Here is a 14,487-nt window from a genome sequence, read left to right as displayed (position 1 = left end):
TTCCGCCCGCCCTTCCGGCGGCGCTCGGCTGGGCAGCGGGCGGGAGACGCCCCGGCTGTCACCGCCAGGTGCCACCCACGGATCAGAGCGGGAGCCGCGGGACGGCGCCGCTTTGTACCGGAAAGCACTGCGGCAGCGGCAGAGTGGCAGAGCGCGCTGCAGGGCCGCGCAGTCCCGGTTAAAGGAGATGCCTTTAGATGGTGATGCCTTTAAACGATGCCCAGGGCGTAGGGCACTTCGGACCGTATGATGAGAATTCATACAAGGCACAGATTAAAAGCCCACAAGAATTTAGGATTTTAATTCAAGCTTTCAAGTTTCTCACAGAAGGAAATCCAATCTCTCCCACTTTGACACAAAACAAATTAATATTACATTATCAGTGACTCGAGAAAAATAAGATTATCATGTTTTAAAGTCATCATGTCTTAAAGGGTACTTCTCTACAGCAAGCAAATTAACAGTTTACAGAAAGGAAATAAATAATTATTCCATTAGAGCAGCCTATACATTGTTTTAGCACAATTCTTGTTTTGCAACATTTCAATTTATAAAACTGAGCACACATGCGATTCTAATACAATTCAGAATGTCAACAGCCAAACAGACAGAATTCACAGACAGTGGTTAATCATCAGCAGCACACAACTCAAAGCTGGTAGGGAAGTTTAAAATGAAATTCCTGTAATTTTGAAACTGTGATACACACTGACCTAACACTAACAAAAGACTACATTTTGATAAGGAGAAAAAAATTCAAACTTTTATTGATGCATTACCAGTTGCAATTCCCCCCTCTCATTTATCAAAAGAGCTGAACAAGTCCAGGAGAATGTCCCAGTATTTGCCACCTACAGATAAGATATTTGAGGGCTCAAAAGGTACCTTGAAAAAGATTCACCTTTTACCTTAGTGGAATGGATTATAGGAAGCTGACACTCTAGACGCTGCCTACAAGCATTTGAATTCCACTAGCTGCTTATATGACAGAATTTGAAAGATACTGGTGAAAATTTATTCCCTTACAGTCCAAGTAACAAAACAAGCAAGCTGAGTTAATGAGTACTACTAGTATGAAGCCCCGCTCCTGCCTGAAATAAAAAAGAAAATGAGTATTTTAGACAAGCTCTGTATCAAGCTCCTGCTGAACTATAAGTTGAACTTCTGCTATCTATTCTGATTTAAAGGCCAAGGAAATGAAAAGGCCTTTTTGATAGAAAGCCTACAGTAAATCAGAAGCCTTGGCTTAACTGCAGTAATCTCTTTATGATTCAGAAGCCGGTGTGCTAAGCTACTGCTAAACAGAAATAAACCTAACTTGAAGCTAACCCTTGCTCGCAGCATTTCTGAATGGCACTCAAGCAACAAAGTTTCCTAGGCAACCTCCAAAGAAGTAATCTATTTTAGACAATCTTAAAGTGAACAGCTTCCACATTCGCTATCTGTTCCAACACGGCCAGTTCTGATTGCACAGTTCACAAGCAATCAGAAAAAAAAAAACCAAAACCAAACAAGCTACAGTTGAGAAGACAGGCACAATTCAATTGTAGACTAACAGATTTTTTTTCATCGCTTGTTTTAAATTCTTATTTTAAACATTCACACAATAATACATTTTCTGTTTCAAACAGTAAAGATGCCATCACACTTGTGCAAACACTAGACAAAACATATTGAGGCAGAAGAAGCCAGAAGGAATTCAAGTAATAGTTGAAGTAATTTGGAAAATGCATTTTTTTCTAAACTTTAGAGGTCTTTTGCACTATATTAAAAATAAACCAATTTTCCCATCCACGCAATTAAACAGCTGACTTGCCTATATATACATACCAAGTAATGAGATACTAGTTTAATTTTTGAGGGGTAATTTTTCATAAAAGATAACAATTTTCTATAAAAACTAGTGCTTGAAATCTATGTACCTACCAGATAAGTAGCTATTATTTAAGAGAAATTCATTTAAAAAAAATAAAAATATATGTTTCTCTATACTACCTAACGGCAGTTTAAAATATAATGATAATTTTACAGTGAACTGGTCATACAAAGAAAAATATTTTAAACTGTTTATCTATAGATAATTTCAATTAAAAATAGCAAACAAAATATTTCATATTTTAAATGAACTAGTCAATAGGTTAAGAAAGAAAAACAGTGTTAGAACACTGCAGACACTCCTGCTGACATCACACTGAATAATTACAACTTTTGGTCTTTGTTACAAATGCTGTAAAAGTGTTTCTATGAAAAAAGCAATGTTCCCCCCATCCCAGAGAAATTAAAACAGTAAGCCTTTTTAGAAAAAAAAAAAAAAAAAAAAAAAAAGAAAAAGTGTTTTAAGAGGCATTTCTTTTAGCCTGCATGATATAGCCTTTGGACTTGATAATTCCTCTGCTTTTAACAATGACTGAATACCGGAGAAGCCATAAAGGAATCCACTCGTGTGCTTTCATGTTCTGGATGCTTTCCTGAAGAACTTCTTGGAAACTTGCTTCACAAAGTAATTCTGAAGTTAAAAAGGGATACTCATGCTTTAAATAATGTCATGTAAACAGCTGCAAAAAGCAACACTCATTAAGAGAAGTCTTTTCCTACAGTCAAAAATCTTAAGCAGTGCCATATACTCCACAGATCCACTCTCGTGAAATGCATGTAGGGTAAAAGCAGCTGAATATTACAGAAGGAATCTTCAGGACACTTTTTTTGCAACATTGCAACAAAACTAATTAACAGATTTCTACAATATCAAATGGAGTCTATTTGATAGACAGAGCCAGAAGCAGGAAAAAGTGAAAATTACACTGGAGAAGCTAGCTAGACAAACCAGAGGTGAGTAAAGCAGAGGGCTGAAATCAGCAAAGTACTGCGCATTCTGCAGTCACTGGAAGCTCAGCATTTACAGCATCTCCCGTAACTGGGCTCATTATAACAACAAGCCCAGAAAGCATTAAGAAAAAAGGGCTTAAATGCCACAATGCAGAAAAGGAAGGCAAGTACAAAGTTTCCTGGTTTCCTCTGGAAAGCCAGTCAAGGGAACAACCTCTTTGATAAGCAGTGTTCCCTAAAGATAGTCTCAATACTCTTCAGCTGTCCATTACAGAAAAGTTAGGCTTAGCAAGCAATGCATAAGGGAACCACTCCTTGCTTTGTTTTCCATCCAAATCCTTTTCTCCTGGTTTTCATGACCCTCAATAGAGAGCATTTATTAAATCGCAAGTTGCCCTTCGGACTTCACAGGACATGGAAATTGTCAGATTGAATGATAATACATCTTGTATGCTGCCAGAGCAGTGCTGATACATGCTCAAGCACTGATAAAATTCATCAGTTGTAACAGTGGTACTATAAAGCATGTACTTCATAAATAGCGTTTCATATAAATTTTTCTTTGGGGGGAGGGAAATGGGAAGAAACGAGAAGGAAGAAATAGTATAATCATCATGAATAGTTGGTCATAATGAAGAACATAGGGAAGGAATGAACAAAATATTGTTTAAGACTTCTCACTTAAAATTCCAGAAAGATATTTAAGGCATCATTATGGTGAAGAATATTAGATGATGTTTTGGATAAACTAATATAATATCTCAGAATATTCTAGGGAGCTGGTAACTCAAGAGCTCTAAAATATAAAGGAAAGCCTCCAAGTTCTTCAATCAGTTTAGTAAACTAATCACTGCACAAAATAAATAAAGAATTTACACTGACTCCTCTTGTAATCATGTTATTTTAAGAAGTTGCTGCTTTGAAAGAATCCTGCTTAAAGCATAGTAATTTTACATGTCTAACATTACCCAACTAGTCAAAAATCAACTGACCATCAACATTCCTATGAAATCTATTTCACAGACAAGTTCTGGGCAAGTGGACTTTCATTTATCATTTATTGGCCTTCAGCAATACAACTGTCATTTCCTTCTATGTTTTGTGGAAATAAGCTATTTTTTCAACATATGCAGTACAAATTTATCAGTAGTTTGTTCTATTTATTTTATTTTCTTTGATTAAAACAATTTCAAGGAACTATTCAAGACTGGAAGATAGCCTTTTTCCTCTCCCTGTTCTTGAAGCAAAAGCAAAAACTTAACAGAAATATTTTATAGAGGAGCTTTTAGAATCTGTAGTTCAGGATTCAAATATAACAAGCTTTGAAGTTCAGAGAAAGATTATTCCTGATTTTGTACTGAATAAATGCATCTAGAAGTCTTCTGTTAAATTATCTGGCAAAGTCTTACCTTTTGGGTCATTGTGAGTTAATAGCTGTATGTCAAACTCTTTTGCAAATGCTGTGAGATCAGGTGGCATCACACAACAGGAAGCTAGGTTCACCTGATTACTACTTGGTTTCACCTGAAAGTAACAGAATATTTTTATAAGGAAAAAAATTAATATACTTATTTTAGTTGTTTCACCCATGCCCTCTATTACAACAAAAATTTTTCTTTGACCAATTTGCCTTTGACCATTGTTTTGAGGTCTGAACAAGGCTAATTAATTCTGCATGATGCTGAACAGGCAACTCCTACATCTACAATTTCCTGCAGCACAGAGCCCAAAACAAGAGTAAGATCTAACTTGAGGTCCTGCCACAGCAAGATGAATACTAACCCATTCTGGCTTCCTGTCTGCTATGCTCCCTAAACAGCAGCAATTTTTCTTTTCCTCTCTCTAATAAAAACATTATAGGGGCCTTAGTTTGAAAAAAGACTTCAAATAAAAATAAATCCAAATAAATTTTTGTTAAGGATATATAATTTGCAGTCTTCCCTGCCTTCAGTAAGTGCCTAAATCAGATTAAGTAAAAAAAAAAGATAATCCTCCACTAACTTTCTCTGCTCATCACAAACTGCACTCCTGATCACCATGCCGGTGGTCATTAATCCCCCCAACTATCCTCTTCTCAGTATACACAAAACAGCGAGGAGCACAGATCAGGACTCTCAGCAGGACCTCTTCTACAGATACAGTATGTTCACATACCACAAAAGAAATGTTGTCAGAGGAGTATTCAAAGAGCTAATAAGGAAACAGTAAATCCATGAGCGTACATGAGCATGGACACATACTAGTACAGACCTCTACCACTCAAATGTTACAAGAGGCAATTAGTCACATTGGACAACAAAATATTGTGCCACTTCATTCTCAGCCTGTCTTCCTCTTTACATTTAAACTTAGCATTCAAGCAGCATTTTTCCAAGGGGAAATCCCTCCATTCGTAACACAGCTTAAAGTGAAAACAGCTGTTTTCAGAGTCACTGGAATAAATCTGAAGGTGTAAGAGTACTGTTTATATTCCTTCCTAAATAGAAAAGCACTCAAAAGTCAAACCTTCAGTTCCTCAAAGAACCTGGTACTAGACCTGCGGTTTCCAGCCTCTGCTGGTCTGTAGGTAAGAACACCAAACAAGTGACAGTCACACTTTGAGCCTCCCCCACCTTGAACAACACTGTGACCATCCATAAAATGCTGAAACTAACAGGGCTATTTAATATTTTGTATATTAACTCATTTATAACAGAAGTTTATGACAATGTAGCAGCCAATAAAACAACAGTTAGTCTGTCCTAGAAATGCTACAAGTAGGAAGTTTGTTCTCACCTGCGCCCAGAGATACAGCTGCTCTAATAGTGTTTTATCTAGGTCAGAGGTACCTATGGCAACAATCTTTTTGTTTTGAACTAGATTTTCAAGTTCTTGCCAATAAGGTTGCAAATACTCCAAGGAAAGGCTAATTCCATCTTCAACGGGAGGTGGAGCAATAATGACTGAGTCCAACTGAGCAACTCCAAGGGCAGAACATGCTGAGAAAAAAAGAACAGAGACACTGCAAAATCTTTTGTGAGACAAACATAAGCAGCATGACTCTTCAAATTCACCAAAAAACACACCTCCTGCTTCACTCTGCTAGCTTCCCATTCACCATTTGAAACTGAGTGTATCAGCAGTCAAGGATAGTAACACAATGTTTTTTGTAAAAAATCTCACAGCTGAAGGCCAAGTTTCAATTGTAGGTCTTGGGGGAAAAAAAACCCAAACCCAAACAAACAAAACAAAAACCTCAACACCAAACAAAGCATGAAGCTTCTTTTTTTTCCTTTTCAATGTTAAAAGTGTGTTTTTCTCTGAAGACAATGGTGACATACAATTCTTGATTCCCTCACTTAATTACTTCCAAAATTTGTAACTTTCACTCTGAACTAGAACCCAGGGCATGGACTATGAGAACCATTTGATGTATGCGAGGAGTTAGACCAAAAGCACCCTAAATATGGAGATTTAAATTGCTAGAGAGAAGTGGCAAGTCTTGGAGTATCACTCAGCTTTAGGAAAGATGCAAGTCACAAGGCCTCTTCTGCACAGCAAAAAATAATAAAACAAAGTAGCTAAATAAATTATTTTCTTCTGCAGGAGGATTCTATCAATGTATTTTTAATAAATGGCACTAGAACTTACGATAAAGAGGCTATTAACTGGGGTATCAATAGAAAAGAACAATATCTGACCCTTTGTTTTTTGGTAACTCCTTATGCCAAACAATCTTCCAAAGTGGTAAAGTTCAGTACAGCCATTGTATTGTATTTTCAATAAAATGTAACTATTTCATCAGCTGCTTACAGCATTGTTTTATTTCCTAAATAATCTCTGAAATACTGCACAGTTAGTAGTGAAGTTCATCATGTTAAAAACAACTGGCAACTAACAACAACTAGTAAGAACTATTGTATCACTGTTAACAAAACATCACATGTAATTCACTTTTTAACAAGTTTTGTGTTAAAGAATGAAAACCTGCTCCTGCTTGGAGCAAGGAATCAATTTTGAGTTTGTGGACCCAAGGTTAAAGCGATCCACACTGAAGTTTACCAACTGAAGTAATGTGTAAATAGACTTGATGACCTAACTCTCTCTTACTAATAAAATAAGATATACTTGTGATAGTCACTAAATACATCCTTTAGATAGAAAAGGTTCTAATTTTATTTCTAGACACTAAAGTAAAAAAAGAAACTCTACCAGAAGTTTGACTTTCACACTTACCCAGGTCAACTGCATCTCTGATTGGTGAAGAGTTTGATCCAACGATGAAAAGTTTTGCTATTTTCAAAGAAACTGGAATCAATAACTAAGCAAGCCAGCTATTACTAAATGTATAGCTACTTACTTTTGCTATATACACTACTTATGAGTTATTGGGTAAAGGATTTGTAGAATATACACCAATTACTTCAAAAATTGGGAAAAAAATCCAACCTTCTGAAAGGTGACTGCCCAATAAAGACATTATTTTCTTAAATTTCAAAGTTGTTGTGTAGTCCCAGAACAAGAAATTATCCAGTCAGATGATCAAATAAGCTGTAAAGCTAGAACTTAAGCATCAAGACACTAAGCAATAACTGTAACAACCTGTATAAAAACCCCAATTGTAACAGTACAAACAGACCTCTTCACAACTTACTGAAACTCAAAACGTACTAGTGTTATTTGGACTGCCTCCTTCAAGTTCATCATATTCAACCTGGAAAAATTACGCAAATAAATTTCTTCCAATGCTCTTTCTTAACTGCAGTATTATCTGTAATATTTCACTTCAGAAAAGTCGAAGATTCACAAGTACATTTAAAATGCCTTGAGTGGATGCAAGCTAAACTAGAAAAATGCTGAGCTGCTTTAAAACCTGAAATACGAATTCAAGTCTTTCTTAGCCAACTTCTAGACTACCCAAAGCACAAGTGCGTACAGATGTCATTTGACTTTGCAATTACAAAACATGGTGGAAGAAACATATATGAACATCCTATTATTGATTGCATATGAAATATTTTTATGCCACTGTATTTTTTACTACATTCTTACCTGATACTTTCAACTCATCCCTTTCTTCAGGATTTATTTTCTCTATAGCTTGAGCTACAGTACATTCCAGAACCTCCAGCATTTCCTGTAGTAAGTACATGAGACTTAGCAACAACTTGTCAAGAGGAGACAGTAGGTTCCTGAAGAATGTTTTAAAGTAATTAATAATTTAAAAACTGCAAGCCTTACAGTAGTTAGAAACAAAAATAGTATAAAAATGCAATGACAGAAAGTAACCCAATGCTTCTTGATCTCTGAGTGGAGGTCAGGAAAACAAAGCTGTAAGAAAGGCCCTATATGCCCCTAATTTAAAAAACACAAATTACTGATAAGAATTATTGGAATAAGCTTTAGCAGTGTTCTGATCTCCTGATGTGAACACATTGCTTTGCCAATTCAAACTGCCTTGTTTTAAGTAACAGCCTCACAAGCACCTGAAAAAAAAAAAAAAAATTAGCAGAATTATGGAGTTTGGATGTTGGGTAGCAACATCTTTGTATAAAACCGTTTTGTAATTTCAGTGAAGCCTACAGTGAAAACACTGTAAAATACAGATCTAAACTAAAAATTAGGAAAGTTTCAGAGATTTCGCCTTCTAACCTCATTTAAGACTAGGCGGAGATCTCATGTCATCCGGTACAAGGTGAGTTATTTTTTAAGTCTTTACCTACATGAGATTTTGTGTTATATGCACTCACACACCACCCTGCCCCCAACTAAGGACTCTGGCAATTTTTGCTGTCCTACCAAAAAATCCTCAAGTGAGTCTTCAAGTTATTCTACACAGTCAGCATTTTAAAGAAAAGTTAACTTTAAAAAAAAAAAAATTACTGGAAACCAATACAAGTCATAAAAGAATTTGACATTATGCAGTTAACATGTTTTGACAGTAAAACCTAACTTACACCTAATAATTGACTTTAAATAGATCACTACCTCTTACAGAGACAAATGTTTGTTTATGTTCTCTTCTTGAGCAATCATTAGATCTTTCACAAATCATTCAGCAAGAACCAACTCACCACACTCCAATATGGAATGCAGCAACCTGCAGTTCATGCCACCACAACTGGTAACAAAATCCAAATAAATGGTTACGAAAAGTTTTGAAAGTTTTTTTAGGGGGGGAGGTTTTGTGGTGTTTTTTGTTTGTTGTTGTTGTTGTTTAACTGTAACATGCTAATATTTCACAGAGCAAATAACGTATTTAGTGGGAACCTAACCTTCAGAAGCAACAGTGAAGGAGGAGCAGGCAAATACACCAAGATCTTGATAGCAGATGCCTGTGACTGTGGTTTTAAGAATTACGTGGAAGTCTTCAGTTCTTAAGTGAAAAATTGCCACTTCTGCATCTTAAGAAATATTTCTGAGACAACCAAGGCTACCGACCCTTCAGAGTTTCCCTCCAAATGGGGTGATCTTCAGCTACCTAGTTTATAATCTCCATACTCTCCATACTTATAATCTCTCCATCGAGTTTTTACAAGCATGCTAGCAAACTTCTAAGGTACACACATTTTTTTTGTGTGTGTATGTGTGTGTGATTGCCTCTACAAGTAACCTGAAATCTTACAGACCAGGACTTTCATTTTGCTAAGAATTGTCTTATTTGCCATTAACAGAATTCTTTACTTTGGTATTTCTTAAAGTCTCCAAGTTTACTCAATATATTGGGGAAAAAAAAAAAAAGCAGATTTAGAAAGACATCTGGAGCTGCAAATGCTTTTACAGAAATTTAATAGATTCATTTATATTTTAAAAGGTGTAATCAACTACATATTTCTCTGTTTTCACGTGTAACATGGTTAACATGCATAACACCTCTCCTACCTGATTTAGGTCTTGTCCAATCTTGGAGCTCCATTCAGTCAGCGTTTTCTGAATGCAGTCGCGCACCTACAAAATATTTTTTCATACTGAAGTGTAGGCATGTTATAGTTGCACAGTGATTCACAGGCACGCAAGACAGACTGAGCAGATGAACTAATGACACCGTTCCATCAACCACAGAAGATTTTTCCTTCATAGCTTCCATCTGAAACTTGTTCAAACTAGTTTACTTACATATTTTCCTCTTCTCTTTCACAAAGAGTTTTAGCAGTAATACAAGTACTGTACTTCATTTATTTGTCAGACCAATACCATCTTGAAAGGAAAGAACAATGCTAAGCAAGCAAGAACTAGGGTGTGGGGTGGTTTGTTTTGTCGGTTTTTTTTTTTTGGCATAGAGATTCTTAAATTACAATGTAGTCAGATAATAGCATACGTGCTGTGACATTGTTAGAAACGAGACTTTACAATCAATCACTAAATATTCATTACATTAATTACTTATCTTTCCAAAATGCAGCTTTTAGTTTACTGCCTACCCATTCCACTGTGCCAAACCACTAGTGCTTTGAAGTCTTTCATTACTGACGGGGGAACTGTCAGATCCTACCACACACTTGCCTTTTTCCTGCATCCACAGATGCAAAATAAACTTGATTAGGATTCTGACCATGAATTTTCTTGAACATAGTAAGGCATAACTAAGTCTACATCAGCTAATTAACTGTATATCATACTAGTGCTTCAACTGTATTGAAGCACTAGCTTCCCTCTGATACATCTTGGCAGTTGTTACCCTGCAGGCTAAGTAAATGTAGTGCCAAGATTGGTACCTGCTACACGTAAGAGAATTTTTATGAGCTGCTGCTTTACTTCACTTCTAGCAATATATTTTATACCTATGTTGCCACCTAATTTTTGTACCATTAAATAGCGATTTCCTGTGACATCTAACATTAATTCACAGAGCTCATAATACCATGCACAAACTAGAAGCCAACCTCCTCCCATAAAACTGGATATCCCAAACTTTAAGACATTATACAGTAACAATACCGTGCAAGCACAAACTCTATACATTCTTTCCCAGTCACTTAAAATGGCATGAAAAAGATAACTCAGTCGAAAGGCAAGAACTGACTCCCTGCCACTAAATAAATATCCACAATGCTAGAATTCTTTAGCCTATTTTAATGCAACTTACAATGTTATCTTTTCCTTTCTGAGGGAAAGTGAGTCAGTGCTAAATATGTATATTCTATATATCTGTTCTTTGCAACTCTCACACCTTATATTTCTACTAGAGCTCGTATGCAAAAGCCCCTGTTTCCAAAGCACACCATTCCCCTGCCCTCAACACACGTGAAAAGCACAGTGTATTTGACTGCTCTGACCAGCTTTTCCAAATACAGTTACATCCCCAAACTCCTAACGTTAGTTTTCGCAGCTCGCGAAATTTTAGCTTATATGCTGCCACTGAGAACTATACACACACTAACCACACCAAATAGAATATTCAAAACGCAGTTTATTTCTGATAATTAATGCCAATTATTTGCTGTTGGAACTCCAGCAACTCTGGAAAGCAGGCAGCCTTATGTTTAAATGCAGATTTCTGTACAAACACATACATTTAAATACCTTGATTGATTAGTTATGCACACTAGCTACTCTTTATTTAACAGTCCTCGGAAAACTACTGATCCACTACGATCCAGCTCTCTCTTTGCTACAGAATCTAGCCCTATTTCATACAGATCACAGGATGTTGTAATAAGCAACCAGGCCAAATAAAAAAAGATATTACCACATGACAACTAAATACAAGTATGATGAATTCTTCCTTCTTATTACATCATCCTCCCAGTCACCTTTCTTACCATTTGTGCACCATCAATATGCAACCAACTAGCTTCTAGAGTATCAACACAGCTGCAACCCGGCAACAGCCAGACAGAGCGATAGTTCTGCTGATTATCAAATGACCACTTTCAGATCACTGTGTCACGATGAGACAGCAAATGCAGTGGTTTTGAAGTTCACGGTCGCAGGATCTCCAGTCATTTTATGAGGCATTCATATGCATTTTATGAGCATTGTAACTGCTGGCACATACAGCTAAAGGCAAGAGCTTTAACGTAGCTCAGAACACACAAAAGATACGTTAATATAAGAAAAAAACAACAACAACAACAAAAAAACCAACCAAACAAAAACCAAGCGAGCAACAGTTTTCGCCTTTCCCATCCCGCACCTCGAGCGCGCACACGCGCGGTACGGGCACACGGGGCACGCGCGGAGGGCGGGCCTCGCCGCGGGGGTCGTTCGGGCAGAAAATGCCCGGCACATCCTCTCGGCGAGGGACACTCAGCCGGGCTGTTCGGCGCCGGAAAAAAAAAAACAGCCCTACTCGGGATAACCCTTTGAGCGCACCCGCGGGCGACCGGGACGGGCACCCGGCGCTACCCCCCCGCCGCCTCACCGGCCGCGGCCAGGCCCACCCCGGCCCCCCGCCGCGCAGGCGCTCGCCGCAGCCCGCTCCCGCCGCCTCAGGGGGAGCCCCCGCCTCACGGCCCCCGGAGGGGGAGCCGCGGGGTCCGCTCCGCTCACCTCCTCGCCGGGGGTGGGCGGGCACTTCTTGCGCGGGCAGCCCCAGTTGAGGAGGTTGCCGGTCTGCAGGGTGAGGGTGGCCGCCCGCTCCAGCAGGGCACGGGCGCCGTCCGTCCCCATGGGGAAGCCTGGCCCTGCGGCGGCGGCGGCGGCAGCAGCAGCAGCGGCGGCGGACGGCCTCCCCGCGACACCTGCGGCAACGGGCAGCGCCGCCCCGTGACTCAGCACAAATAACGGCGGCAGGGGGGCGGCGGGGGACGCTTTGTAACCGTCCCCGGTCACATGGCGCGAGGACAATGGGCGGCGGGGCGGGCCCAGCGCGGCGAGGAGCGGATCCGCCGGGCAGCTCAGGCCCCGCCAGCGCCGCCTCACCGTCCCGCCGCGCGCATGCGCGTCACCCCTCTCGAGGCCGTTCCCCTCACCAGGCAGCGCCCCCTGGGCGCCGGCCGCGGCGCAGCGAGCGGGGCGGGGCCTTCCGAGAGGAGGGGCTGGCGAGCGGGCGGGGCGGGCCCGGCAGCTCGGTTGGTGCCGCCGCGCCGCGGGAGGGCTGTGGCGGCTGAGCGGGGGTCTGCGTGTCCGCCCGGCCCAGGGAGAGCGGCGACCGCGGGGACCGGCCCCAGCGTCGCGCCCTGAGCGGCGGGCGTGGCTCTGCGGGGCGGTCTCTCAGTCCGGTGGCCCCAACGCACCCGCCTCGCAACCGCTGCTTGCTTAGCGGCTCTGCAGGCTGGGTGCGATTCATGGAGCCATCGGAATTTTAGTCATGGCGCTTTTGAGTGACAATCATTGACAGACGCTGGGGTCAAAGGCCCCCAAAAGGAAACCAAAGGCTTGTTTAGACTAGTTACTTTCAATTTTGGTGAAACTCAAAATGTAACGTCAGGGTGTAGCTCCAGTTTTACAGCCGCTGGTGCCAGTGAACACACGCTAGGTGAAACTTGAAGGATTACGGTTTGGGGAATGTTTTTTAAGATGAGGTGGCTTCTGGAAAGCCGCACTCTGAAGGTTAAAGTCCTTCTGTCTTGGAGATTCAAGGTGGGGGGCCTTTTTTTTTTTTTTTCCTTTGTGGCTGCAGTAAGCCACAAATTGCAATTTTTGCTGTCAGGACGGGAATTTGAATTGTGTTTCTAACAGATTTTCTTTCCCCAGGCTGCACGTTGCACTAATACAGAGAACCGATTTGCATAACTTCTGTCCCTCTGAAGCACTCCCTGAGCACTTTCTGATACAGGTTAGTTTAAATGTTCTTTATATTTGTTCTCTGATTACTTTTCTGTATTGGATTACTTTCATGTATTTGAAACATTTACCTCGTTGTTCCAGAGCACCTGGAAGTGAAATATACCGAAAGAAATGTCAGCTTATATGGAAAAGCAGTAATTTAATTTTAACATAAAAATCCAGAAGGTCCGACCTGGCCCAAGGGTTAACCATCCAGATTAATAACCAGTTTGAGGAGCGTACACCTCCGTACGCCTTCACAGGTTTGCCCATCTTTACACTAGTCATGAATTCTGTCCTGTTGGGCCTTTCTCATCGGCCTTCTGGCTTTCCAGTAGAGGCCTTTTCTCTTGGGTGAAATTTATTCTTTGCTATTTCATTCAAGTAGCTTTGATGGTTGTAATTCTATGGAAGCAGGTTAAATTTGGGGATTGCAGAAGGTTTTCAAACAATGCATAGCATAAATCTTTCTGTCTAACGGAAATTTATGGTGGTGAAAAAGCAACATTCCTTTATAGCACTGTAGAATTTGCTGATATTTAATTACCCTTAGGTCTAGAAAAAGGATATCAGCAATGAAGACTGGTTGGATGAAAAATAGTATCAGCCTCTGTACTATTTTATGCCACGCATTTAATTCTCGGTGGTGGCAGGAAGACATCACAGGAGAAGAAGGGATCTCGGCAGAGTTCTGTCGTCAGCCCAGTCACCCCTGAAACGTGAGGTAAACGATCAGAGAAAGAGAGGGGGATGTTTTCTACCTCATGGTCCGTTGTATTTTTGCAGGTTATCTCGTTAAGCTACTTCAGATCTGGAAAAAAAATACGAAATGTGATTGATTTCCTGCAGTAATTCTGTACTGTTCAAAGGAAAATAAAATTACCCTTGTGAGTGAAACGCCGCCGGATCGTCACCCCGGGCGGTGGGTGAATGCTGCCCTTCTCTCCCGTTCTTGCAAACCGGGAGCCGCAG

General features: G+C 40.1%; 1 protein-coding gene and 1 long non-coding RNA gene across 3 annotated transcripts; one reads left to right on the top strand and one right to left on the bottom strand.

The window, feature by feature from the left end:
* Window positions 1–273: 273 nt before the first annotated feature.
* GCLM (glutamate-cysteine ligase modifier subunit) lies at window positions 274–12,670 on the bottom strand. 2 transcript variants are annotated; one of them, XM_086753377.1, is made up of 7 exons: window positions 12,298–12,670; window positions 9,688–9,753; window positions 7,858–7,942; window positions 7,042–7,098; window positions 5,602–5,804; window positions 4,236–4,350; window positions 274–2,506 (listed from the first exon to the last, which is right to left on the bottom strand). In XM_086753377.1, exons 1-7 carry the CDS (start codon window positions 12,415–12,417, stop codon window positions 2,337–2,339), a joined length of 816 nt encoding a protein of 271 aa, XP_086609503.1. In that variant the 5' UTR covers window positions 12,418–12,670; the 3' UTR covers window positions 274–2,336. The 2 variants fall into 2 exon arrangements, with proteins under 2 accessions (XP_086609503.1, XP_086609504.1); XM_086753378.1 differs by lacking the exon at window positions 12,298–12,670 and adding an exon at window positions 11,568–11,723.
* A 165-nt stretch (window positions 12,671–12,835) lies between these two features.
* Window positions 12,836–14,448, top strand: LOC147599951 (uncharacterized). Its single transcript, XR_015259192.1, has 3 exons — window positions 12,836–13,329; window positions 13,444–13,525; window positions 14,302–14,448. It is a non-coding gene; the product is annotated as an uncharacterized LOC147599951 (long non-coding RNA).
* The last annotated feature ends 39 nt before the right edge of the window (window positions 14,449–14,487 follow it).

This window comes from Chlamydotis macqueenii, chromosome 8 (genome assembly GCF_036417535.1).
Source record: "Chlamydotis macqueenii isolate bChlMac1 chromosome 8, bChlMac1.mat, whole genome shotgun sequence".
In the NCBI taxonomy this organism is placed as follows: domain Eukaryota; kingdom Metazoa; phylum Chordata; class Aves; order Otidiformes; family Otididae; genus Chlamydotis; species Chlamydotis macqueenii.
The sequence above is the reverse complement of the archived record's forward strand: the minus strand, read 5'-3'. Positions and strand labels throughout refer to the sequence as shown.

Bases quoted from the DNA above. Each gene is read 5' to 3' on its own strand.
- GCLM (XM_086753377.1), bottom strand. From the start codon at position 12,417: ATGGGGACGGACGGCGCCCGTGCCCTGCTGGAGCGGGCGGCCACCCTC. The intron at 9,754-12,297 runs GTGAGCGGAGCG...AATATTTTGTAG, and splicing joins CGCCCACCCCCGGCGAGGAG to GTGCGCGACTGCATTCAGAA. The intron at 2,507-4,235 runs GTAAGACTTTGC...TTTTAACTTCAG, and splicing joins AACTCACAATGACCCAAAAG to AATTACTTTGTGAAGCAAGT.